The sequence below is a fragment of the Vulpes vulpes genome, chromosome 2, assembly GCF_048418805.1.
Source record: "Vulpes vulpes isolate BD-2025 chromosome 2, VulVul3, whole genome shotgun sequence".
In the NCBI taxonomy this organism is placed as follows: Eukaryota; Metazoa; Chordata; class Mammalia; order Carnivora; family Canidae; genus Vulpes; species Vulpes vulpes.
Genome location: NC_132781.1, coordinates 34,799,671 through 34,824,882, shown reverse-complemented (window position 1 = coordinate 34,824,882; position 25,212 = coordinate 34,799,671). Strand labels below are relative to the sequence as shown.

Sequence of the window (25,212 nt, the reverse complement as noted above, 5' to 3'; positions counted from 1 at the left end):
GTGATCTTTGATGTTACTATTGTAACTATTTGGGGCACTATACATCACAGCCACGTAAGATGGTGAACTTGGTAGACAAATGTTTGTGTTCTGACTGCTTGACTGACCAGCTGTTCCTCCATTTTTTCCCCTTTTCTAAGGCCTCCCTATTTTCTGAGATATAACAATATTAAAATTAGGCCAATTAATAATCCTCCAATGGCCTCTAAGCATCCAAGGGAAAGGAAGAGTCACAAATCTCTCACTTTAAATCAAAAGCTAGAAACGATACAGTTAGTGAGAAAGACATGTTGAAACCAAGATAGATCAAGGAGCAATTCTGACTTTCAGGTTTTATTATTTAAGAAATACACTTTTGGGGGCACCTGGGTCGCACAGTTAAGTGTCTGACACTTTTTTCAACTCAGGTCATGATCTCAGGGTCATGAGATTAAGCACTGCATCCAGCTCTGTGCTCAGCATGAAGTCTGCTTGCGATTCTCCCTCTGCTTCTCCTGCTCGTGTTCTCTCTCTCTCTCTAAAATAAATAAATAAATCTAAAAAAAAAAAAAAGGAAATACATTTTTGTAAGGCAACAGCTGCCATAGATCGGGATTCCTTTGATGAATCTGGGCAAAAAAAGTTGAAAACCTTCTGGAGAGGATTCACCATGCTAAATGCCATTAAGAATATTCATGATTCATGGGAAGAGGTCAAAATATCAATATTAAGAGGAGTTTGGAAGGAGCTGGTTCCAACCCTCATGGATGACTTTGAGGGATTCAAGACTTCAGTGGAGATGTGGTAGAAATATCAAGACAACTAGAATGAGAAGGGAAGCTTGAAAACGTGATTGAATTTCTGCCGTCTCATAATAAAACTTCAATGGAAGAGGAATTGCTTCTTACACATGAGCAGGAAGTGGTTTCTTTCTTCTTTCTTTCTTTCTTTCTTTCTTTCTTTCTTTCTTTCTTTCTTTCTTTCTTTCTTTTTTTTTTTTTTTTCAGGAAGTGGTTTCTTGAGATGAAAGCTACTCCTAGTGAAGATGCTGTGAAAATTCTTGAAATGACTACAAAGAACTTAGAATATTACCTAAACTTAGTTAATAAAGTAGCAACAGGGTTTGAGACGACTGACTCCAATTTTATTTTTTGTTTTGTTTTAAAGATTTTACTTATTTATTCATAAGAGACATACAGAGAGAGGCAGAGACACAGGCAGAGGGAGAAGCAGGCTCCATGCAGGGAGCCCAGTGTGGACTCCATCCCAGGACTCCAGGATCATGCCCTGAGCCGAAGGCAGAGGTCCAACACGGAGCCACGTAGGTGTCCCAGACTCCAATTTTGAAAGGAAGTTCTACTTTTAAGTAAAACAGTATTGCATGCTGTAGAGAAATCATTCATGAAAGGAAGAGTCAATTGATGTGGCAAACTTCAATGTGGTAATTTTTTTTAAGAAATTGCTGCAATCACCCCAGCCTTTGGCAAACACCACCCTGATCAGTTAGTAGCCATCAAAACTGAGGCATGACACTCCACCAGCAAAAAGATGATGACTTATTGAAAGCTCAGATGGCTAGTATTTTTTAGCAATAAAATATTTTTAAATTAAGGTATATACATTATTTTTAAAGACATAGTGTTATTGTACACTTAAGAGATTGTAGTATAATGTAAATATAACTTTTATATGTACTATGAAACCAAAAAATTCACTTGAATTGCTTTTTTTTTTTTTTTTTTACTTGAATTGCTTTATTGTGATACTTGCTTTATCGTGGTGGTCTAGAACCAAACCTGCAATATCTCTGAGGTACATATGTACTCAATTATGCTGTTCCAGTACAAAATATACTATGACTAAACTCTGCTTTGTGTACCTTATGTAACTGAATAGACATGACTATGTTCCATTAGACTTGCTTTACGAAAACAGATGGCCAAATTTGGTCCATAAGCCATAGTTTGTCAATCCCTGACAGACTATTCTTGTGTGTGTGTGTGTGTATATATATATATATTTTTTAAAGACCTATTTATTTATTTATTTATTTATTTGAGGGAGCGAGAGAGAGCCCACACAGTGGGGGAGGGGCAGGAGGAGAGGGAGAGAATCTCAAGCAGACTCCTTGCTGAGTGCAGAGCCCTATGTGGAGCTCAATCTCACAACTCTGAGATCATAACCTGAGCCTAAACCCAGAGTCAGATGCTTAATCAACTGAACCACCCAGATACTCCTCTATTTTTTACAATTATTTTTTTTATCATTTAGTATAAATGACTCACATTTACCTAAACTAAGAAATTCATTTACCTAAACTAAGAAATTCATGTTTTTTACTTGAATACTGCTCTTGTATCTATAAATAGACCAATTTTTATTATAGCTTTTAGAAAAATATCTACCATTTGTACAGTATATTTTACTATGCTGTGATATTTATTCATGATATTCATGATATTCATATTATTAGATCTTTACAGCCCATCCTAAGAGATAGGTGTGTATAGATTCTTTTTTTTATTAAGACTCAAAAAAGTTACATGACTTGCTCAGGTCACACAGCTAGGTGGTGGCAAACCTTGTGAGTGGAGAAATACAAACTATGCTTAGGTCTCTTGACAAAAGTTTGTTCCTATTCCAATACACCATATTATTTTATTATTTTATGGCAACACTTTCTATTTCAAACCGTGTTTTAAAAAATTAATCTATAGCACAATAAATATCATTTCACTGGATATAATGAAAGACTTCTCTATCAAATGTAAATAGGCAAAACTTTTCAAACCTCTTTCCTTTTTGGAGATGATGCCTCTTGGTAGAGGTGGACTTTCAGTTATTGTAAGACACTGTTGTTCTTGGACATGTATTTTTGCTTCACCTTTCCTAGGATTTTCTGGTGTTAGAGGACTTGCTGCTTCTAAGTAAGTTAATGTATTGTCCTTCAAACAGGTCACTTCAAGTATAGACTCACTGTCTTGTGTAAACTTTCTGTCCTCTTTGGATACATTAATGACCTTTTGGTGCTTTCTGGAAAATTCAGACAAGGACTCCAGTGCACTTTCAAAGGTTGAATGGTGCTGAATCTGCTGCCGTATCCATTTGGAAAGTCCTAAGGAAAAAAGTAAACCCAAGGAAGAAACTGTAGTTATTTAGTTTCTTAAGATACTATGTTTTGGGGCACCTGGGTGGCTCAGTGGTTGAGCATCTGCCTTTGGCTCACTCAAGTCATGATCCTGGGTCCTGCAATCAAGTCCAGCATTGGGGGGCTCCACACAGGAAGCCTACTTATCCCTCTGCCTATGCCTCTGCCTCTTTCTGTGTCTCTTATGAATAAATAAATAAAATCTTAAAAAATATATATTATGTATTAAGAAAACACTTAGATCATTTTTCTAATGAAGTAATCCACATGAATTTAGGGTATATAGAATGATTCTCAGTATTTTTCCTGCCTAAACATCTTCACATGTATACTCTGCTCATGTATCAGTAACATTTTTCTTTATGTGCAGTGATTATCAACTGGAGGGAGGGAAGAGGCAGAGGGGGAAATGTATTATTTGTCAGTTTAGGATAACTGGGGAAATAAGGCAAATTTAATTTCATCATAATTTTCCACAAATAATGCCTGCTCTTTAATTTTAAGGAAACTAAAAGTTGTAAACAACAATCAACAGTCTTCCATTCCAACTTTCTAACTTTGACTTCCTTCACAAAAATAAATTCAAGATTCCTTTTTTGGTGCTCTTCTCCCCCAATTCCAAATGTCTTATACTAACCAGGGAATGAAAAGAATAACAATGTTATTATTAGGGACAAATCATGTCCTGTTTGTATATTTATTATATAATTCTTTTTTAATATATAAATAACCAAGTTATAAGGGATAGGATTTGACCTGTGACATGTGAGTAATGTATAAGCTTGAACCACATAAAAGTATAAGTGTTTTGCTTAATTTCAGAACGAAATTCAAAATCAGACATTTGGATTTCTAAAAAATAAATATTCTCTGCTGGTTGGTATTACTAAAACTATCATCATCTTCTGAAGTAGTTTAAAAAGTCACTATGGTATTTTAAGTTAGAAGAAAAATAAGACAGGGCTTCAAGTTTCAAGTTGTAATTCATTCATTTCAAATACATTCCCCTTTAGTTTTTTTTTTTAATGGAGCTTTTCTATATTTAATGTAAATCAAATTGAGTTCTATAGTTAATACAAACTGAATTTTTTTTTAAAGATTTTATTTATTTACTCATGAGAGACAGAAAGAGGCAGAGACACAGGCAGAGGGAGAAGCAGACTCCTCACAGGGAACCTGATATGGGACTCGATCCTGGAACCCCGGAATCACGACCTGAGCCAAAGACAGACACTCAACTGCTCAGCCACCCAGGAGTCCCTACAAGCTGAATTTAATCAAAAGGAATTTGTATGCTGTGCTATTACTGTCTCGATAAGAAGACTTCAAATTTTTATGAATCTCAGAAAAAATAAATAAAAACCATACAAAAATAATGAAAAATTCTTCATTTAAAATCTGTCAGGGATGCTTAGCTGGCTCAGTAAGTGGAGCATGCAACTCTTGATCTTGGGATTTTAAGTTCGAGCCTCACATTGGCTATACAGACTAAAAAAATACAATTAAAAAAAAATCAAATTTGATCAGGTAAAAATTCAACTTCAAGATTTTAAAATAAGAAAAACTTTTTTTCATATTTTACATTTTTTAGTTGAAGTATAGTTGGCAAGAAGAATATTTTAATTTTTAATTTTTTAATGATTCTATTTTTAAGTAATCTCCACACCCAACATGGGGGGCTCAAATTTACAATCCCAAGATCAAGAGTCACATGTTCTATCTACTGAGCCAGTAAGGTAGCCCTAGAAGTACATTTTAAATAAACATTTCCCTTAAAGTTCTTTATTTTTGTTAACTTGGGGAAAATAATTACACCAATTAACCAAGAAACTTTCTAAAATGGACAATTTTTAGTTATAAACTTCTTTCATGTTTGGAACTTTCTGTAATCAAAGAAAGCCTTTTTGGTGCAAAATGTCCATTTGCTTTTGAAAACACAAAGAATCTGAGCTCCATCTGCTGACTAAACATAAGCACTTAACATTTTTCTTTTAGTTATATCTGGACCTAAGCACAATGGCTTGCTTTACATGGAAAGGGCAGAAAAGACTAATAAAGCACTTGCTATTTTAAACCAGGTGGATACATTTTAATACCAAACCAAATATTAGGCTCTGGGATAGAAAAAAAAGTCCATACCTACAGGTAGCTAATCAGAAAGAAACTTAAAATTCTGCATCTCTATCATTGTACGGCATGAACTTTTTAAGCTTTAAAGATAATACAGATGCAAGTATTCCTAACAGTTCTTTAATAACAGATGGATTCCTGGTATTGACTCTAAAGGGACTCTGACTACTGGATAGAAACTATAGGCACATAGTACTTGTTCATCTAAGTGGGCAAAAAATGACCATCTATTTCATCTTGAGACCCACATGGTGCTTTTTTTCTTTTAGAAAATACTAGTTCTGACTAACATAAACTGTAGAACAGCTGAAGCATATCTAAATAAACAATCAAACTTCAGTATATTCCAGAATGAAAGAATAAGGAATTCTAAGCAGCCAAAGGAGATTGCTTACATGCTTACATGTAAAAACTTATTTCCTGGAAAATTCATTTTTGTGAACAGCCTTTTTTTCCCCTTACAATGCTAAATACTCTGTTACTTAATTAAATCCTACATTCTATGAAACTGAAGGATCCTGATTAATACTATGTTAGTATCTAACCAGATTCTTCTATTTTTTTTATAAACACAAGCATTATTAAGGCTAGATTTCCCAACAATGTGAATTTTTCCAAGTTTGATTTAGTAAAACAAATTCTGTCCAAAATTTTTCTTTAAAACTAGTAGTTATCAAATGCCAAAGATCATTATTATTTCTTACTTTAAGCCCATCTGAGAATCTTACCAGATATATATCTACTGGGATTACTCCTGAAGCGATCATCCACTAGAATAAGAGCTCCCCAATCATTTTTGTGTCGAATACACCTATAAAAAGAAATAGGGAGAAAAATCAAACAAAAATAAACTTGAAAATAAAAACCAACAGGGCGCTTTGGTGGTGCAGTTGATTAAGCCTCTGGCTCTTCATTTTGTAACAGTTTGTGATCTCAGAATGGTGAGATTGAGCCCTGCACTGGGCTCCATACTTAGCAGGGAGTCTGCTTGAGAGTCTTTCTTCCTCTCCCTGCCTTCCTACTTGTGCTCTCTTTCTAAAATAAATAAAGCTTTAAAAAAAAAAAGAAAAGAAAAGCCAAATTTCTCATGGGACAGATAAAAGAATGAGAAAGTCAGTGATATATCAGTGATATATCTAATATATCAGATATTCCTTTAATCAAAGCTTTGCTATTATGAGCAAGGTTATAGAAATGGTTCAATATAATATACCTAAGTAGGTATATTAAAAAATCAATTTTTGCCATCTACTGATGACTTATTTTTTTTCTACTGATGACTTATATTAAAAATGTTATATGCATTCTATTTTGAAAGCCAAAATATTATTGAAAATATTTTCCAAAATCTTAGCCACACAGACTGTATTTTTTTTTTTTTTTTACCTTTGGTATCATATTAGTTGTAGATTTTATGTAAATGAACTTTTTTTTAGTTTAATGAGTTTTCATCATTAATGAATGTTTAATTTTGTGAAAAAGAAACCTCGGAAGTATCAATTGATATGATCATGTAGTTTTTCTTCTTTAGACTGTTAGCATAGTGAAGCACATTGGCAAAATTTCAAATAGAGGGCCAGACTTTCATTCCTTAGATAGTAACCACATGTTGTTATGGTGCATTATTCTTTTTACAGATTGTCATATTTGGTTTGCTAAAAAAAATTTTAATCTTAAAAATTATTCAAGGGCGCCTGGGTGGCTCAGTTGCTTAAGTGTCTGATTCCTGATTTCAACTCAGGTCATGATCTGAGGGTACTGAGATTGAGCCCCCTGTCGAGTGGTGCCTTGGTGGAGAGTTAATGAGTATTAGGGTTGTTTCCACATTTTGATTGTTATGAATAATGCTGCTTTGAACATTTGGTACAAATTTTCGTATGAATCCAACTAGGAGTGGAACTGATGGATTGTACAGAATTCAATATTTAACTTCTTGAGGAACTACCACACTTTCTTTCTGAAGCACTTGCACAATTTTACATTCCTGTCAGCTTTGTGTGAGGTTTCTAATTTCTCCATACCCTCATCAACACTTATTATCCACTTTTTCATTATATGTTCTGTAGGAAATGTGAAGTATCATTTCACTGTGGTTTTGATTTGCAATTCCCTAATAACTAGTGATGCTGAGCATCCTTTCATGTGTATACTGGCCACTTGTATATCCCTTGGAGAAATGCCTATCCAAGTCATTAGCCCATTTTTGAATTGCATTATTTATCTTCTTATTGTTGAATTATAAAAGTTCTTTATACATTCTGGATGCTACACCCTTATCAGAAACACTTTTTGCAACTATTTTCTCCCATCTGTGAATTTTTTCCATTTTTAGTAGCATTCTCTGAAGAACAAAAGTTTTGACTTTGACAAAGCCCAACTTATCTAGTTTTTTTTTTAGTTATGCTGCTGATGTCAGATTTAAGAAACCACTGCCTAATCCAAGGACAAGAAGATTTACACCTCATTAGTCTTTGACCCATTTTGAATTAACTTTTATATATGGTGTGAGGAAGGGGACTAACTTCTTTCTTTTGCATATGGATAGCCAGTCATTCCAGCACCAGCTGTTAAAAAGATTTTTTTCCCCATTGAATTGTCTTGACACATTAAGGGGGGGTGGTGCTTAACGAATAGGAATTTATTTCTCACATTTCTTGAGGCTGGGAAGTGCAAGAAAGTGGTGTGAACTTATTAGTTCCCTGGTGAGGTTCTCCTCCTGGCTTGCAGATGTCAGCCATCTCATTGTGTGAGGGTGAGAGGAGGGAGAGGAAGAGACATGCAAGTTCTCTGGTGTCTCTTCTTCTAAGGGCACTAATCCCATCATGAGGGCTCGTGTGAATGACATCGTCTAAACCTAACGACCTTTCAAAGGCCTCATCTCCAAATAGCATTACATTGGGGATTAGGCTTCAACATATGAATTTGAGGGGTGGGGGCACAATTCAGTCCATGGCAGAAAGTAGGAAAATTACATAGTATATGAGAATATACTAAGTATTAAGGAAAAAATAGAGAATAGGGAATGTTGGGGGCACTAAATTTTTAAATACAGTAATATTGAGCACCTGAAAAAACATCATTTCAACACAGATCCTTCACAGGTAAGGGAATAGGCTGTGTATATATGTGGAAAGGAAGTTTTGTAGCAAAGAGAAATGCAAATGCAAAGACCTTGGTACAAGAGCTTATCTGACATAGTCAAGGAACAGCAAGGAGCATACTATACCTTCTTCAGTGTGGCCCCTGCTCTCCCTTTAGTTGTGTTGTTTGTTCTGTCAGTCTTCAGGTTGATTTCTGGGGTATTTAAGATGATTTGGTAGTTACATAGTTGTGTTCATGGGATAAGACAAGCCTAAGGTCCTCCTACTCCACCATCTTCTTCTCCCTCTGTCTTGGCACTTTTGTCAAAAATCAACTTACTGTAAATACTGGAGTTTCCTGGACCTTCAACTTTACTCCCTTGTTCTATATGTCTATATTATGCCAGTACAACACAGTCTCGATTATTGTAGCACTGCATATGTTTGAAATTGAGAACCGCTCGTTCTCCAATTTTGTTCTATTTCATTATTTTTGTGACTAAAATGAGTTTCTTTCAATTTCCATATGAATTTTAGGATCAGCTTTCTCAATTTCTACAAGAAATCCAGTGGGATTTTGGAACTGCACTAAATCTCTGTAGATTAATTAGGGGGAATATTGTTATTTTAAAAATAAGCCTTCCAATCCATCATCATGGAATTCTTTCTCATTTATTTAAAAATTTTTCAACAATATTTTGCAGATTTTGGTGTAAAGTCTGGCATTTCTTTTGTTAAAGTTACTCCTAAGCATCTTACTCTTTTGATGCTATTAGAGATGAAAAATTTAAAATTTATTTTTATTGAAATATAGTTGACACACAATTTCACATTAGTTTCAGATCTTAACAAACCTATATGTTATACTATGCTTATGACAAATGTAGCTATCATTTGTTACCATACAACAATATGTAAATAGAATTTCTTAATTTTTTTTTGGATTGTTTATTCCCACTGTATACAAGGTGATTGATTTTTGTATACTGAATGTTATAACTTATTGCACTTGCTTATTAGCTCTAATAGTTATGTTTTATGGATATAAGAATTCTATCTGGAATACCATGTCATTTGCAAAGTTTAAAATAATTTTACTTCTTTTCAAATCCAACTACTTTTTTTTCTTTCTCTTGCTTCCTTCCTTTCTTTCTCTCTTTGCTTGCCTGCCTGCCTTCCTTTCTATCTTTTTTGCCTATTTGTCCTGTGTAAAAACTCTAATACAATACTGAATACAAGTAATGAGAGTGGACATCCTTATTTTATTTCCAAACAAAGGGGCAAACTTTCAGTCTTTCACTATTGAAATGTTAACTACAGGTTTGTCACAGATGCCCTTCCATTTCTACTGAGTGTTTTGTGATGAAAATATATTAGATACTGTCAAATGCTTTTCTTTCTTTTCTTAAGAAGATCTTGTGTTTTTTGTATTTTATTCCACCATATGGTATATTACATTGACTTTAGTTGGAGCAACAAAATTGGTTGGAGGTTGAACCAACCTTGCATTCCCAGGATAAAACCCATATGGTCAATGTGTATAATTTGTTAGTAAATTACTGGATTCAGCTTTCTATTTTCCATTAAGAATTTTTTCATCTACACCCATAAGAGATACTGTTGTGTAACTTTTTTTTCATGTGAGGGCTTTGACTTTGGTAACAGGCAATACTGGCCTCATGGAATACGTTGATACATGTTTGTCCTTCTATTTTTCATAAGAGCTTGTAAAGGACTGGTGTTAATTCTTCAAGTATTTACTAGAACTCATCAGTGAAGCCATTTGGCCCTGAGCTTTTCTTTATGGGAAAATTTCTGATTACTAATTCTTTTATCTCTTTAATTTTATAGATCTATTCAGATCTTCTCGTTGTATCAGTTACAGTAGCTTATGTTTTTCTATGAATTTGTACATTGCATCTAAGTGATGTAATTTGTTGTCATGGAATTGTTCAAGGCATTCTCTTATAAGGCTTTATATTTCTATGGGGTTGGTAGTCACATCCCCTCTTTCATTCCTAATTTTAGTAATTTAAGTCCTTTCTGTATTTTCTCTTGGTTAGTCCAGTTAAAGGTGGTCAATTTCATCTTTTCAAAGAACCAACTTTAAAAAAAAAAAAAAAAGGTTAGCCCTGGTGGCTCTGAGGTTTAGTGCTGCCTTCAGCCCGGGGTGTGATCCTGGGGGCCCGGGATCGAGTCCCACATCGGGCTCCCTGCATGGAGCCTGCTTCTCCCTCTGCCTGTGTCTCTGTCTCTCTCTCTGTGTCTCTCATGAATAAATAAATAAAATCTTAAAAAAAAAAACTTTTGTTATCATTTTTTTCTATTGAATTTTCTATTCTCTCTCTTCTTTATTTCCACTCTAATATCTCTTATCCCTTTGATCTGCTCGCCTTGGGCTTAGCTTGCCCTTCTTTTCCTAATTCCTCAAGGAAGGAGGTTAGACTACTGATTTTAGATCTTTCTTTAAAAAGAAATAGGCATTTACAACTGTAAGTTTCTTAATGAGCAATGCTTTCATTGTATCCTCAAAATTTTGGTACACTGTGTTTTCATTTTCACTCATTGCAAGGTATTTTCTAGTTTCTTTCATATCTTCTTGGATCCAATGGTTAAAAATGTGTTCTTTAATTTCCACATGAGTTTCCCATTTTCTCTGCTATTCTTGATTTCTAGTTTCATTCCACTGAGATCAGAAAAGATACTTCCTATGATTTTAACCATTCAATTTATTGAAGACTTATTTTGTAGCCTATCTTGAAGAATATGCTCCATGCACCTTAGGAAGGTGGAGTGTAATAGATATGTTAGGCTTATAATTGTTGGGTTATAGTGTTCACGTCTCACATTTTTGATCGATTTACTTTCTAACCGTTCTATTATTGAAAGGGTAATAAAGTATCCAACTATTTAATTGTTGAACTGACAGTTTTTGCTACATATGATTTAGGGTCCTTTTGTTAGTTGCCTATCTGTGTATATGTTGCAAAGCTGAATGTTACATATTCTTGATGAAATGAAACATTATAGAATATTCTCTCTATTAACAATTTTTGTCTTAAAATCTATTTTGTCTGATATCAGTATAATCAACCAGCTTACTTATGTTTACTGTTCATATGGTAAATCTTTTCCCCATCTATTTACCTAAATCTATTTGTATGTGTGCACGTGCACATGCTTAATTAGAGTGTTTCTCTCACAGGTAGCATTTAGATGGGTTGTATTTTTTTTTAAATGAATTTTGCAAATCTTTGTCTTGACTGCAGTGCTTAATGCAATTTACATTTGGTGTAATTACTGATAAGATAGGATTTACTTAGCTATTTCATACTTTACTATTTGTTTTCTATGTCTTAATTTTTTTTCACTATTTTCCCATTATTGGTTTCTTTTCTGTGCAATATATTTTTTAAAAGTTTTATTTATTGGGGTGCCTGGGTGGCACAGTGGGTTTGCTTTGTCTGTGCTTTGCCGCAGGTCATGATCTCATGGTTGTGGGATCGAGCTCCATGTCAGGTTTCACCCTCAGTGCAGAGTCTACTTGGGATTTTCTCTCTCTCCTAGCCCCTCCTGCTTGTGTGCCCTCTTTCTAAAATAAATAAACCAATCTTTAAATTTATTTATTTCAGAGGGAGATGGAGAATCCTCAAGCAGACTCCCCACTGAGCATGGAGCTCAATATGGGGCTTGATCTCAGGATCCTGAGATCATGACCTGAGCTGAAATTGAGACAGATGCTTAACCAACTGAGCTCCCCAGAAACCCCCTGTGTGCAACAGATATCTTTATGTATCATGTTAAGTTCTTGTCATTTTATATTATTTTGAGTTATTTTATTTGTGGCTATGTTGAGGATTATAAATTAACACTTTAACTTATAATATAATTTGGATTAATACCAACTTAATTTCAATAGTATATAAAAATGTTGCTCCTATATGATTCTGTTCCTTCTCCCCTCATCTTTGTTATTACTGTCATATAAGTTATATCTTTATACACTGTATGCCTGTGCAGAAAAGAGGTAACAGCAGGCCAAAATGCTTATCTCTAGAGAGACCTGCATACAAGGGAGACTTTGGTGTTTAGGAACTTAGATTTCAGGAGGGTTCCAATCATTGACTGATAGGAGAGGCTCCCTAAGTTTAAAATGTTTGTGCAAGGGTGCTTGGGTGGCTCAGGGGTTGAGCATTTGCCTTTGGCTCAGGTTGTAATCCTGGGGTCCTGGGACCAAGTCCTGCATCAGGCTCCCTGTGGGGAACCTGCTTCTCCCTCTGCCTATGTCTCTGCCTCTGTCTCTCTCATGAATAAATAAATAAAAATTTAAAAAAGAAAATGTTTGGGTAAACAATTATTAAGCTGAACATCTGCTTAGAAACATCTGTTTCTAAGAGGTAGAACTTTGGGGAAGTGCTAGGCAGAGGCTATGTGAACAGTCCCAAATAAAAATACTAGGTCCTGAGTCTTTAATGAGCTCCCCTAATTGGCAATATCTCATACATGTTACCATAATCACTGTTGGGAATTAAGTGTGTCCTATATGACCCCACTGAGAGAGGAGTCTTGGAAGCTTTAACCTAGTTTCCCCTAGACTTTGCCCATATGCCTATTCTGTTTGCTGATTTTGCCTGGTATTTTTTCAATGTAATAAATCCTACATGTGCATACAACTAACTATATGACAAATGTATCCCTGCCCTGCTCCTAGTGAATTACCGAACCTGTGGTGGTTCATGACAATGCCTATCACCACATATTTAAAATGACTGCTTTATGCAGTTGTTATTTTAAAAAAAATCGAATAGGATAAAAAGAGCTATAAAATACACTTACATTACTTTTTATATTTATCTATGAAATTACCTTTACAGATGCTCTTTATTTCTTCATATGGTTATGTCTATTATATAGACATATGTCTATATGCCTATTGTTTTTTCATTTCAACCAGAAAAAGACTCTCTGTAGTATTTGCTGTAGGACAAATTTTTTGGACATTAATTCTCTCAGTTTTTGTTTATTGGGAATGTCTTAATTTCTCCTTCATTTTTGAAGGATAGCTTTATTAGATACAGAGTTGATTGACAGTCTTTATCTTTAAATGTCAGTACACTGCCTTCTGCTTCCCAGAGTTTCCAATAAGATATCTGCTAAAATTATTGAAGATGTCTTGTGAGTCGTTTTCTCTTGCTGTTTTCTAGATTCTCTTTGTTAGTGGTTTATGACATGTATACGTATGGATCTCTTTGATTTTAAATTACTTCAAATTTGCCGGTTTTCTTATATGTGCAGATTAATGTTTTTCATCAAATTTGGGAAGTTTCCAGCCTTACTTCTTCAACTAATCTTTCTGTTCCTTTCTCTTCTCTCCTTCTAAGACTCCCTTTATGTGAACATTGGTATGCTTGATGGGGTTCTTCTACAGGTCTCTGAGGCTATGTTCATTATTCTTCATTCTTTTCCTTTCTAGTCCTCAGACTAGATAATCTCAATTGACTTACTTTTAAGTAAAGGGAGTCTTCTTCCTGCTCAAAACAGCTGTTGAGTCACTCTAATGAATTCTTCATTTCAGTTATTGAACTTTTCAAATCTAGAATTTCCATTAAGTTCTTTTAAAAATTCGATATTATTATTGATTCTATCTTAAGAAATTCTATTTGGTGAGACATCATTCTCATAGTTTCCTATAGTTCTTTAGACATAATTTCCTTATTTCTTTGACCGTATTTAAAGTAGCTTTATACATTCACTACAATGACTGGATTATCTTAGGGACACTTTCTATTTGATTGTTTTTTCTCATGTGTATGAGACATATATTCTTTCTTTGAAATATATCATTTTTGTTGCAAAAGTACATTTTAAATAACACAATGTGGCAACTTTAGAATTCAGATTCTTCCCTCTGCTCAAGGATTTTTTTGTTGCTGTTGTGACTTTCTAAAAATAATTCTTTAAAGTCTATGTTCTGTCATGTGTGACCACTGCTAGATCAGCTTAGTGGCCAGTTAATGACAGGACAAAGATTTCTTTAAACATCTGTAACCAATATATGTCTCATTTGCCAAGAGGCTTTGCTCACATTTTTCAACATCCTCAGTAAGGCAGGTAACAACTCTGCCATAGTCTTCACTTCCTGCTTCAACAGAGCCTCAAAGTCAGCCATAGGTGAGAGCTTAGGGGCTTCTCAGGTTTTCCTGACCATGTGGCACATCCCTAGTTACATGCACCATTGTACATATGGGCATGGCCCACTAAAGTCCCAGGAATATGTCAGAACTTTTAAAGCCCTCTATGTATATCTCATTTGCTAGTTTTTCCAATTAAGCTGTTTTAGTTAGCTTTTTACTTGGCCCAAATTTAATTGTCATTTCAGGATGCTGTGAAATTAAAAAATTGCCTGTGTGAGGTCCTAATCAGGTCATATAAGACAGCCCTGTCCAGGAAATCACAAGAGGTTCCATAATGACAATTCTCAAGGAATCTCAAGGAATAAGATCCAGCCTTTTCTCTGGCTGGCAGAATGCTGGCTTTCACTAGGATTTAAAACTACTGTGAACTTGAAGAGAGGGGAATGGGAACTGGGCAAGTGAAAATGTCACAATATTCACTGTTCTTTTTTTAAAATTTATTTTTATTTATTTATGATAGACAGAGAGAGAGAGAGAGAGAGAGAGAGAGGCAGAGACACAGGCAGAGGGAGAAGCAGGCTCCATGCCAGGAGCCTGACAGGGGACTCGATCCCGGGACTCCAGGATCACGCCCTGGGCCAAAGGCAGGCGTGAAACCGCTGAACCACCCAGGGATCCCCATATTCACTGTTCTTAATGAGATTCAGCAATTTGCATGAATAAATTTTTCCTGGAATGTTGTAAACTGGTTAATTTATAGTTTCGACAAAGTTGATTCTATATGGCCTGTTTTCTCATTCCTTTATTATAGAATTTTCAGAGGTCTTTGTCATTTTTGTACATCTAACCTAATTTAAGAATATTTTCACTTATATTTTTGACAGGTATTAGTCTACTGTTTTCTTTCTTTCTTTCTTTCTTTCTTTCTTTCTTTCTTTCTTTCTTTCTTTCTTTCTTTCTATTCTTTCTTCCTTTCTTCTTTTTTTCTTTTTTTCTGTTTTATATTGTCTTCATTTAGTTTTGGTTGCAAGATGGTACTGGGCTCATAAAATGAATTGGGAAGGGTTCTATCTGTTTTTTAAAAAAGGATTTTACCTATTTGAGAGAGAGAGAGGGAGAAAGAGAGAATGAGTGGGGGTGAATGGGGCAGAGGATGTGGGAGAAGCAGACATCCCACTGAGCATGAAGCCTGACTTGGGGCTCAATCCCAGGACCCTGAGATCATCACGTGAGCCAAGGGCAGATGCTTAACCCACTAAGCCACCCACGTGCCCTATACCATCTATTTTCTAGAAGAGATCAAATGGAATTGGGTGTTACTTCTTCTTTAAATGCTTGGTAATTTGCTAGTGAACCCATCTAGGTGATTTATTTTCAAACTACAAGTTGTTTCTTTACTAGAAAGAGGATTGAAAAAAAAAAAAAAAAGAGGATTGACTATTCAAGTTATCTATTTCATCTTGAGTGAGTGTGGTACTTTGTGGGTTTGAGGGAATTAGTTTATCACATCTAAGTTGTTGAATGTATGCATATTGTATAGTTTTTCCCATACTATCTTTTTAATATCTGCAAGTATAATAGTACTAGGACTTCTTTTATTCTGGAGATTGTTAATTTGTGGCTTCTCTTTTTTACTGATCTTTTTAAAATCGATTTTTTAGGGGCACCTGGATGGTGCAGTCAGGTGAGCATCTGACTCTTGGTTTCAGCTCAGGTTGTGATCTCAGGGTTTTGAAATTGAGCCCTGCACTGAGCTCTGCACTCAGCAGAGAGTCTGCTTAAGATTATTTCCTCTCCCTCTGCTCCTCACACTTGTGCTTACTCTAATAAATAATCTTAAATAAAAACAATTTCTCAATTTTTAGTTTCATTGATTTCCTTTGTTTTCAAACTCATGGATTTATACTTTTATCTTTATTATTTCATTTTTTGTGTGCTTTATATATATTTTACTTTTCTTCTCCTAGCTTAAGGTAGAAGCTTAGATTATTGATTTGAGACCTTTCTTCTTTTTTGAAATAAGCATTTAATGATACAAATTTCTCACTGGGCACTGCTATAGATGCAGCCCACATATTTGGATATATTTTCATTTTGAATTTTTTTTTTTTTTTTTTTTTTTTTATGATAGTCACAGAGAGAGAGAGAGAGAGGCAGAGACACAGGCGGAGGGAGAAGCAGGCTCCATGCACCGGGAGCCTGATGTGGGATTCGATCCCGGGTCGCCAGGATCGCGCCCTGGGCCAAAGGCAGGCGCCAAACCGCTGCGCCACCCAGGGATCCCTTCATTTTGATTAACTCAAAGTATTTTCTAATTTTCGTAAGATTTTCTGCTTTACCTATAGATTATTTAGAAGTATGCTTTTTTTTTTTTTTTTAAAGATTTATTTATTCATTCTAGGGGGTGGAGAGGAGGACAAAGAGTCTAAATAAAGCAGACTTTGTGTTGAGTGTGGAGTTTGACATAGGGCTGGATCCCATGACCCTGAGTTCACAACCTGAACTGAAACCAAGAGTCAGAAGCCCAACTGACAGTGCCACCCAGGCGCCACTAGAAATATATTTATAATTTCACTCATATGTGGAATTTAAGAAACAAAATAGATGAACAAGGAGAGTGTGGGACAAAATGATGAAAAAATGAGAGACTCTTAATTATAGAGAACTGAGGTTGATGGAGGTGGGAGAGGTATGAGATAGATGGATGATGAATATTAAGGAGGGCACTTGCTATGATGAGCACTGGGTGTTACAAGTAAATGATGAACCACAGAACTCTGCTCCTAAAGCCAATATTGAACTGTATGTCAACTAATTGCAATTTAAATTTTAAAAATTACTAGACATTTATTATAAAAAAAAAGTATGTTTTTAATTTTTAATTTCCTAGTATTTGGGGTTCTTTTTCTGTCAAGTGTTATTGATTTCTAATTTAATTGTTTAATTCCATTTTGATCAGAGAACAAATTAGGATTTCAATTCTTTTAAAAATGTAAAGTTTATCATACAGGATATGACCTGTTTTAATAAATGTTCCTTGCACACTTGGAAACAACATTATTCTAATGTTGTATGGAGTATCTATAATGTCAATTCAATACAGTTGGTTAATAGCATTGTTCAAATCTTCTTTTTTTTATTTTTATTTTTTTTTTTAATTTTTATTTATTTATGATAGTCACAGAGAGATAGAGAGAGAGGCAGAGACACAGGCAGAGGGAGAAGCAGGCTCCATGCACCGGGAGCCCGATGTGGGATTCGATCCCGGGTCTCCAGGATCGCGCCCTGGGCCAAAGGCAGGCGCCAAACCGCTGCGCCACCCAGGGACCCCCTTTTTTTAATTTTTATTTATGATAGTCACACAGAGAGAGAGAGAGAGAGAGAGAGAAGCTGAGACATAGGCAGATGGAGAAGCAGGCTCCATGCACCGGGAGCCTGACGTGGGATTCGATCCCAGGGCTCCAGGATCGCGCCCTGGGCCAAAGGCAGGCGCCAAACCGCTGCGCCACCCAGGGATCCCTTGTTCAAATCTTCTGTATTTTTATTGGTTTTCTGTCTATTCCTTAAGGAAAGAGGAAATGAAATCTTCAAATATACTTTCAGACTTATCTATTTCTCTATTCAGATTTGTTATTACATCATATATTTTGAAGCTCTTTTTTAGGTGCATATACATTAAGGATTTTGTAACTTATTGGTAAATTGACCCTTAAATCATTATATAATTTTCCTTTTTATTTTATTTTATTTTTTTAATTTTCCTTTTTAATACTCCAATAATACTCTTTGCTCTGAACTCTACTGTATTTGATATTAATATACTTACTCCAGAAAGTTCTCTTGTACTTTGAATTCTATTCTTCCCAAATCTGCCTGCCACTATTTACTTTTTACAGTACTCAAATAGCTATTCCATGCATTCTGTCCAGGCCTTTAAGACAGTATATAGTATGCTTATTCCATCTTATCTAGGGTTGAAACCTCCAGACTATTTTTTAAAAGTTAATTTTAACTTTGCAAATTTTAATTTTTAATCAAATACATAAGCATAGTTTAAAAATCAAATGGTTGTAAAGTAGTTATAATCAAAAAAAAAAACAAAACACCAGAATTCTCTTTTACCTATGCACATCCTATCTCCAATTCCCAATCCTCAGAAACAATTCCTTTATATATATTATAGTTCTTCTACTCCTTTACTTCCATGTTTCTAAATAACTTTTAGAACTACTACTACTTCTTGGTTTTTAAACTTTACACATTATATGTTGACTCTTCCTATAAAAGATGTTTATTCTCTTACATCACGGATACTTCATCACCTCTTCATTTTCCTGATAGTTATACCACAATTCTGAGCAATCAATATTCAATGGATTATCATTTATAGGTGTTATATTGTACACTATGATTACATTTTTTTCTTGCACAAGATTTCTTGGTCTGCCCTAGAGTTAACAACTGTCTCTCTCCTTTTTGTTTTTTTTTAATGTACCTTTTTTTTTATTAATAATTTTTTAAAAAAATTTATTTATGATAGTCATACAGAGAGAGAAAGAGAGGCAGAGACACAGGCAGAGGGAGAAGCAGGCTCCATACACCGGGAGCCTGACGTGGGATTCAATCCCGGGTCTCCAGGATCGCGCCCTGGGCCAAAGGCAGGCGCCAAACCGCTGCGCCACCCAGGGATCCCTATGTACCTTTTTTTAAAAAAAGATTTAATATATTTGAGAAAGAGAGAGAGAGAGCTCATGAGCAAAGGAAATAGGCTCCCTGCTGAGCAGAAAGCCCCACTTAAGACTCGATCCCAGGCCCCTAAGATTATGACCTGAGCCAAAGGCAGATGCTTAACTGACTGAACCACCCAGGTGCCCCACTTTTCTATGTATTCTATCAGTAATTAATTCCCAAACTTTGCCACAGCTATAAAAATTCTTCTCAATATGGTCAAAAATCCATTCTCAGAAATCATTCTAGACTGACTACTATGGGGCTGCTGCACAGCTGTCATTCCAGAGCGGATTCCTCTCCTAATCTAAGAATTCTCCTTTCCTGTATTATAGATTGGAACTCCCATTTCCTGAAACCTAGATATTCCTCTGTATAAATTTTCTCTTATTTGACAGAGCATTTCTTCCAGGAGCGTCCTGGGAAAGTACGCATTTAAAGCTAATGTTTTAGGTCCTTGCATATTGAAAGCTTTATTTTATCTTACAGTTGATCATTTGAGTTGTATAGAACTTAAATTGCAAGTCAAAATTTCCCTCAAAAATTTGAAAATAATTTAAAACTGTCTTCTAGCTTCTAATGTTTTTAAGGAGACTCTCAAATGTGATTTCGCATCTTCTGTATGAGACCTTCCCCCCCCCCCCACACCCCCCTGGAATGTTTTAGGACTTTTTCTGTATCTGAGGTAGTTTGAAACTACACAGTGAGATGCTTTATAGCTTTTCTTCCTTTACTGGTGCTTGCGTGGGCCCCCTTAATCAGAAAATTATATCCTTTAATTCTGAACATTTTCCTTGAATTGTTTCTTTGATAGGTTTAATTTCCTTCATATTTTTTCTAGTCTCTTTCTATAGATCTCTTTTTTATTAGAACTTGGCTCTTATATATGATCTTTAATTTTTTTTGTATCTTTGTTGTTTTGACTTAGGATATTTCAATTTTATCTTCTAAGCCTAATTCTGCATTTCAAATTTGTTGCTATCATGTTAATGCCTGGAAACTTTTCCTATGATAAATCTGTTCTTATTTCATTAAGGAAATATTTTACCCTCTATGGGTAAGGGGTTGACTAACTAAGCCCACACAGAAAATCTGGTCCATATCTTGTTTTTGTACAGCCTCAAAGTAGGAATGGTATTCACATTTTTAAAGGACTAAAGAAAAAATAAAGAAGAATATGCAGATTGTACATGGCCAAAAAACCCTAAAATATGTACTGCCCACTCCTTTACCAAAAGTTTGACCAACTTTTGTTCTATTGCACTGTCTCTGTTTTCTACAAGCTCTTCCACCTTGTTTTTATTGGTGGAATTTTGCTATTGTTTTGGTCTGTATTTTTCATATTATAGATTTTTAAAAAATATATCTGGTGATCACTCTTTGCTCTTAATACATCTTTAGCTATACCTGGAGTTGAAGAATATATAAACTCTCTAATACAATCTCCCCAGAGAGTTAATTTGACTGGTGCAGGGGGCTGTCTACTTATAGTGCCCCCATATCCTAAGCTTTTCCACGGTTCAATCTGAAGAATCTTGCTGGCCTTTACAATAGCTTTCTTTTGCCTGCTAAGTCACTCATTCATCTGTTCTCCAGTGTTCAAAATTTGCTGACATCTCATCTGTTAGTGTTCCCTCTTCCACTCTTTTAAACTTTTAGTTTTGACATTTTTATTTCTTTACTATCATGGAATTTTGAGAAGGGTGGAGATTAATATAAATGTTTGATTTTTCCAGAAACTTTTAAAAAAATCTAAATTTTATATGACACCCTTTTCTGATATTATTTTAAAGCAATTCAGAGGTTCTAAGGCATCATACCACAAAATTAGGCAGGATAGGAACATGGATATGCCAACATGATAGAACACGGTTGAAAAATCAATGGAAAGTCAGGGCACCACTCTATTTTTTATTCCACTTTGGTTTATTTTAAAGTGTCCTATGGTAGAAAGGTATTTAAGTTAACAAAACAGTTCAGAGAAAAGAATTTCATCTTTTTTTTCCATTGTTTTCATTCTGCCTTGTTCAAATGAATTATGCCCACTCGAGACAAAGATTATACTTTCAGTAAAGCACACCCGTTAGGAAACTTATAGTGCAGTTGTAACCTGGTCACAAAACCATCTGGTACATTCCCAAAGGCTGTTATTACATTTCATGGACTTATATTACTTCAAATACTCTAACAGTCCCATGTGGGCTTAAAAAAAAGATTTTTTAAAACTCAATTTGTTTCTGCTTACTTTAGACCTTCTAGATTTATCCCTTATACGAAGAGTGCCTGATATAGGTACCTTTTATGTCTATCAATACATATTATGAGTTTTATCAAGTGATGTAAAACATTCACTTGATTTTTAAATAACGTTTCTTTATAATAAAAAGTTGCTACTTGTTGACACTGTTCCCCTGAAAATCAATACAAAGACTATCAATTTTTTAATTAATAAAATTTTTTAAAAAATTTATTTATTTATGATAGTCACACACACAGAGAGAGAGAGAGAGGCAGAGACACAGGCAGAGGGAGAAGCAGGCTCCATGCACCGGGAGCCGGACGTGGGATTGGATCCCGGGTCTCCAGGATCGCGCGCGCCCTGGGCCAAAGGCAAGCGCCAAACTGCTGCGCCACCCAGGGATCCCCTAATTAATAAAATTTTAAAACTGCAATATTATATATCACTATTTCAAACACATGTTTTTTGTTTTTTTTTTTTTAAGATTTTATTTATTCATCATGACATAGAGAGAGAGGAGGCAGAGACAACACCGGCAGAGGGAGAAGCAGGCTCCATGCCGGGAGCCCGATGCGGGACTTGATCCCAGGTCTCCAGGATCACGCCCTCAGCCAAAGGCAGGCGCCAAACCACTGAGCCACCCAGGGATCCCCAAAACACATGTTTTTTATGAAATTCTAGAAAAGTATGTTTGAAGCTCTAGAAGCCTCTGGTCAACACGGTATAGTGGGGAAAGCACCAAACCACTATTTTTCACAAATTCAACAAGTATTTATTGAGCATCCATGCCCCAAGCTGAGGCATAGTTGGTTGCTGAAAACGTAAAATACATGTTTAGGGAAGGAGACAGACATATAAACATGTTATTACAATACAATGAGTTAGATGTGTAACAGAGATAATGTATAAACTACTATGGGTTTCCTAAGGAGTAAAAACTAGTTGGAAAAGTAAAAGAAATCTTCATAAAGGACATGATCTTCAACTAGGTTTTGATGGGTAAACATGTCAAATGAATTGTATGATAGTTTGTATGCCAAAGCAGAGAGTAGTGAAAGGATATGGTATGTTTACTAGTAAGATATTTTATGCTTAACAGGGAGAATTTTAGAGGATAAAGGTAAGGTCTAAGGATGAAAAAGCAGGTCTTGAGGTTTTAAAAGTATGTGGGGCCAAAGTGTGAAGGCCCACTTAGTAGTATGTGATATTAGACAAGTAATTTAATCTCTTACAACCTGCTTGATATGTGTAGAAAATGTTTACAAATGACAAAGTGGGATATATATATTTTTACTTCAAGTAATTTCTTAAAATTCAATGCATTGCCTATATTAAAAGGAAAAAAATAATAACTGGGGTAAGAATACTTTCTTGAAATTAAGTATAGTGACTAAAAGTCAAGAATTTTGACAAAAAAAGGTAGAATAAAAAAATAAAAATTTAGTTAAAGGTTGGGGAAAAACAGAATTTTAAATAATATTCAGGATCCCCTAGAAACTATTTGCTGAATATTAAAATAAAAATTAGAGAACACAAAACAGGTCAATCAACAGGAAAAGACCAAGTAAACATGAAATGGTTCAAGAACGATTTATAGTGCAACTTGATGTGAAGTACCAATGAGATTTCTAGGCAGAGAAGGGCAGCACCTTAACCATATCAGCAGATTAACCACAGAACTGAATCATTCAATTTGAAGGGAAACACCTGCAGAATATCATTCTTAAATGCTGAGGAAGAAAGTGGGTGATATGTTCTGGGGCTTAAATCTAGCCATTGTAGTCCTATGTCATTAGGTATCTATCTGTAAATCTGAACTCAAATGGAATCTAATGTTATGTGTAAATAGGCTAATGTAAGTGAACAAGTTACTTGAGAAAACCTTAAATTCTGGTTGGTTAGGTCAGATTACAGTTAGGTGTGATTCTTCTGGCTGAATAGAAAATATATCAAATGGTCATGTTTTCATGACTTTATTCTTTTTTTAAAAGATTTTATTTATTTATTGATGAGAGACACACAGAGATAGGCAGAGACATAGACAGAGGGAGAAGCAGGCTCCTTGCAGGGAACCTGATGTGGGACTCGATCCCAGGAATCCAGGATCACGCCCTGAGCTGAAGGCAGATGTTCAACCACTGAGCCACCCAGGCGTCCCTCATGACTTTATTCTTGTGTTCTTTTATTTTGATTATATGAGTGACTTATAGCCTCACAGGAAAAAATTATTACATGGTTTTAACTAATTACAATTTCATAAACAGAGAATATAAAATATTAGATGAGATTATTCAAAGTCTACGAATTATTTTGTTTATAAATTAAATGCTGATGTTCCACAAAGCACAAATCTTAACGGACCAGAATCCTTAGGAAAAGAAGTGTTAAATGTTATTGTGAGTTGGCATTAATTCTTTAGTTCCACAAGCATGGTTTTTTTAAAAAAAATTTTAATTTTATATTTAAAAAAGACTTATTTACTTGAGAGAGAGAGAGAGAGAGAGAGAGAGAGCAGGGGGAGGGAAATATAGAGAGGGAGAATCTTAAACAGACTCCTGGCTGAGCACCAAGCCAAAGAGGGGCTTGATCTCACAACCCTGAGATTGTGACCTGAGCTGAAATTGAGAGCCAGATGTTCAACTGAGCCACTCAAGCACCCCTACAAGCATGTTTTTTTTTTTTAACTCTTCTTGAATGATTCGCTTTATATCCATAAAATCATCATCTAGGTTCTGATGTTCATAAGATAAAACTTTTATTGTTTGGTGGTGAACTTCTATAAACACTTACTGAGTACCTCTTCTGTGTGACATTCATCGTTTGATCAATCATTAATCTTTAAACTTTAGCAAATGTTGAGGTTTTAGGGATTCATTTATTCCACTGATTCTTTTCAGCTTTCACTTGTGACATATATCACTTAAAATTTATCAGTTCCTAAGCAAAATGCTATCAAATTTAGTCTAAGAAGTAGTAAGACTGTTTCTTCTATAGCCCTGGCCATAGATAATATTATAGTAACATTACATTAAATTTCACTTACCTACCTAGGGCCTGGTTTAAGGCCCTATATGCTTGAATTTCATACCACTGACGACCAGGTAAAAGACCTCTCAATTTTGAGTGCTGATCATTGTATTGTCGCTTTAGTTCAACCTAATAATTTAAAAAATATTAAAAACATAGTAGGTAACACTTATTTTAAAAATCATATTAACTTCTAACATTCTGAGCATCACTTTGTTAGAGATTTTGCTTTTCAATATTTCAGTACTAAATTTTGTTTAGTTTCTCTATGTCTATTCATCTTTACATTCCCTGAATTCCTACATGCAACTAATTAGCTGTTTAATTAAATCAGCTAATCACATAGAATAAAATTCATAAGCTTTCAATGTACACGTAGATTAAGTCTTCTTTTTTTTTTTTTTTTTAAGATTTCTTTATTCATGAGAGACAGAGAAAAAGGTAGAGACATAGAGGGAGAAGCAGGCTCCCTGTGGGGAGTCTGATGCGGGATTTGATCCCAGGACCCCGGGATCACAACCTGAGCTGAAGGGAGACACTCAACCACTGAGCCACCCAGGTGTCCCTTCACGTCCCAACACAAATGTATTGTCATATAACCACCACTATAATCATAATATAGTATATTTTCATCACCCTGCAAATGTGCTTTCTATTCTGTCTCTCTCCTTCACTGCTGACTTTGTCAACCAATGATCTGCTGTTTTATCTTTTCTAGAATTTCTTGTAAATGTTATTACTCAGTAT

The 25,212-nt window shown here is 35.1% G+C and overlaps 1 protein-coding gene across 1 annotated transcript in view; it reads right to left on the bottom strand.

Moving 5' to 3' along the window:
* Positions 1-25,212, bottom strand: part of BRIP1 (BRCA1 interacting DNA helicase 1) — a 182,436-nt gene that overhangs the window by 2,833 nt on the left and 154,391 nt on the right. The window contains exons 17-19 of the mRNA XM_025996062.2: positions 24,482-24,594; positions 5,986-6,068; positions 2,771-3,094 (exon numbers count right to left, since the gene is read on the bottom strand). Of these exons, the coding sequence (XP_025851847.1) occupies positions 2,771-3,094; positions 5,986-6,068; positions 24,482-24,594 (520 nt within the window). The remainder of the gene's footprint in view (positions 1-2,770; positions 3,095-5,985; positions 6,069-24,481; positions 24,595-25,212) is intronic.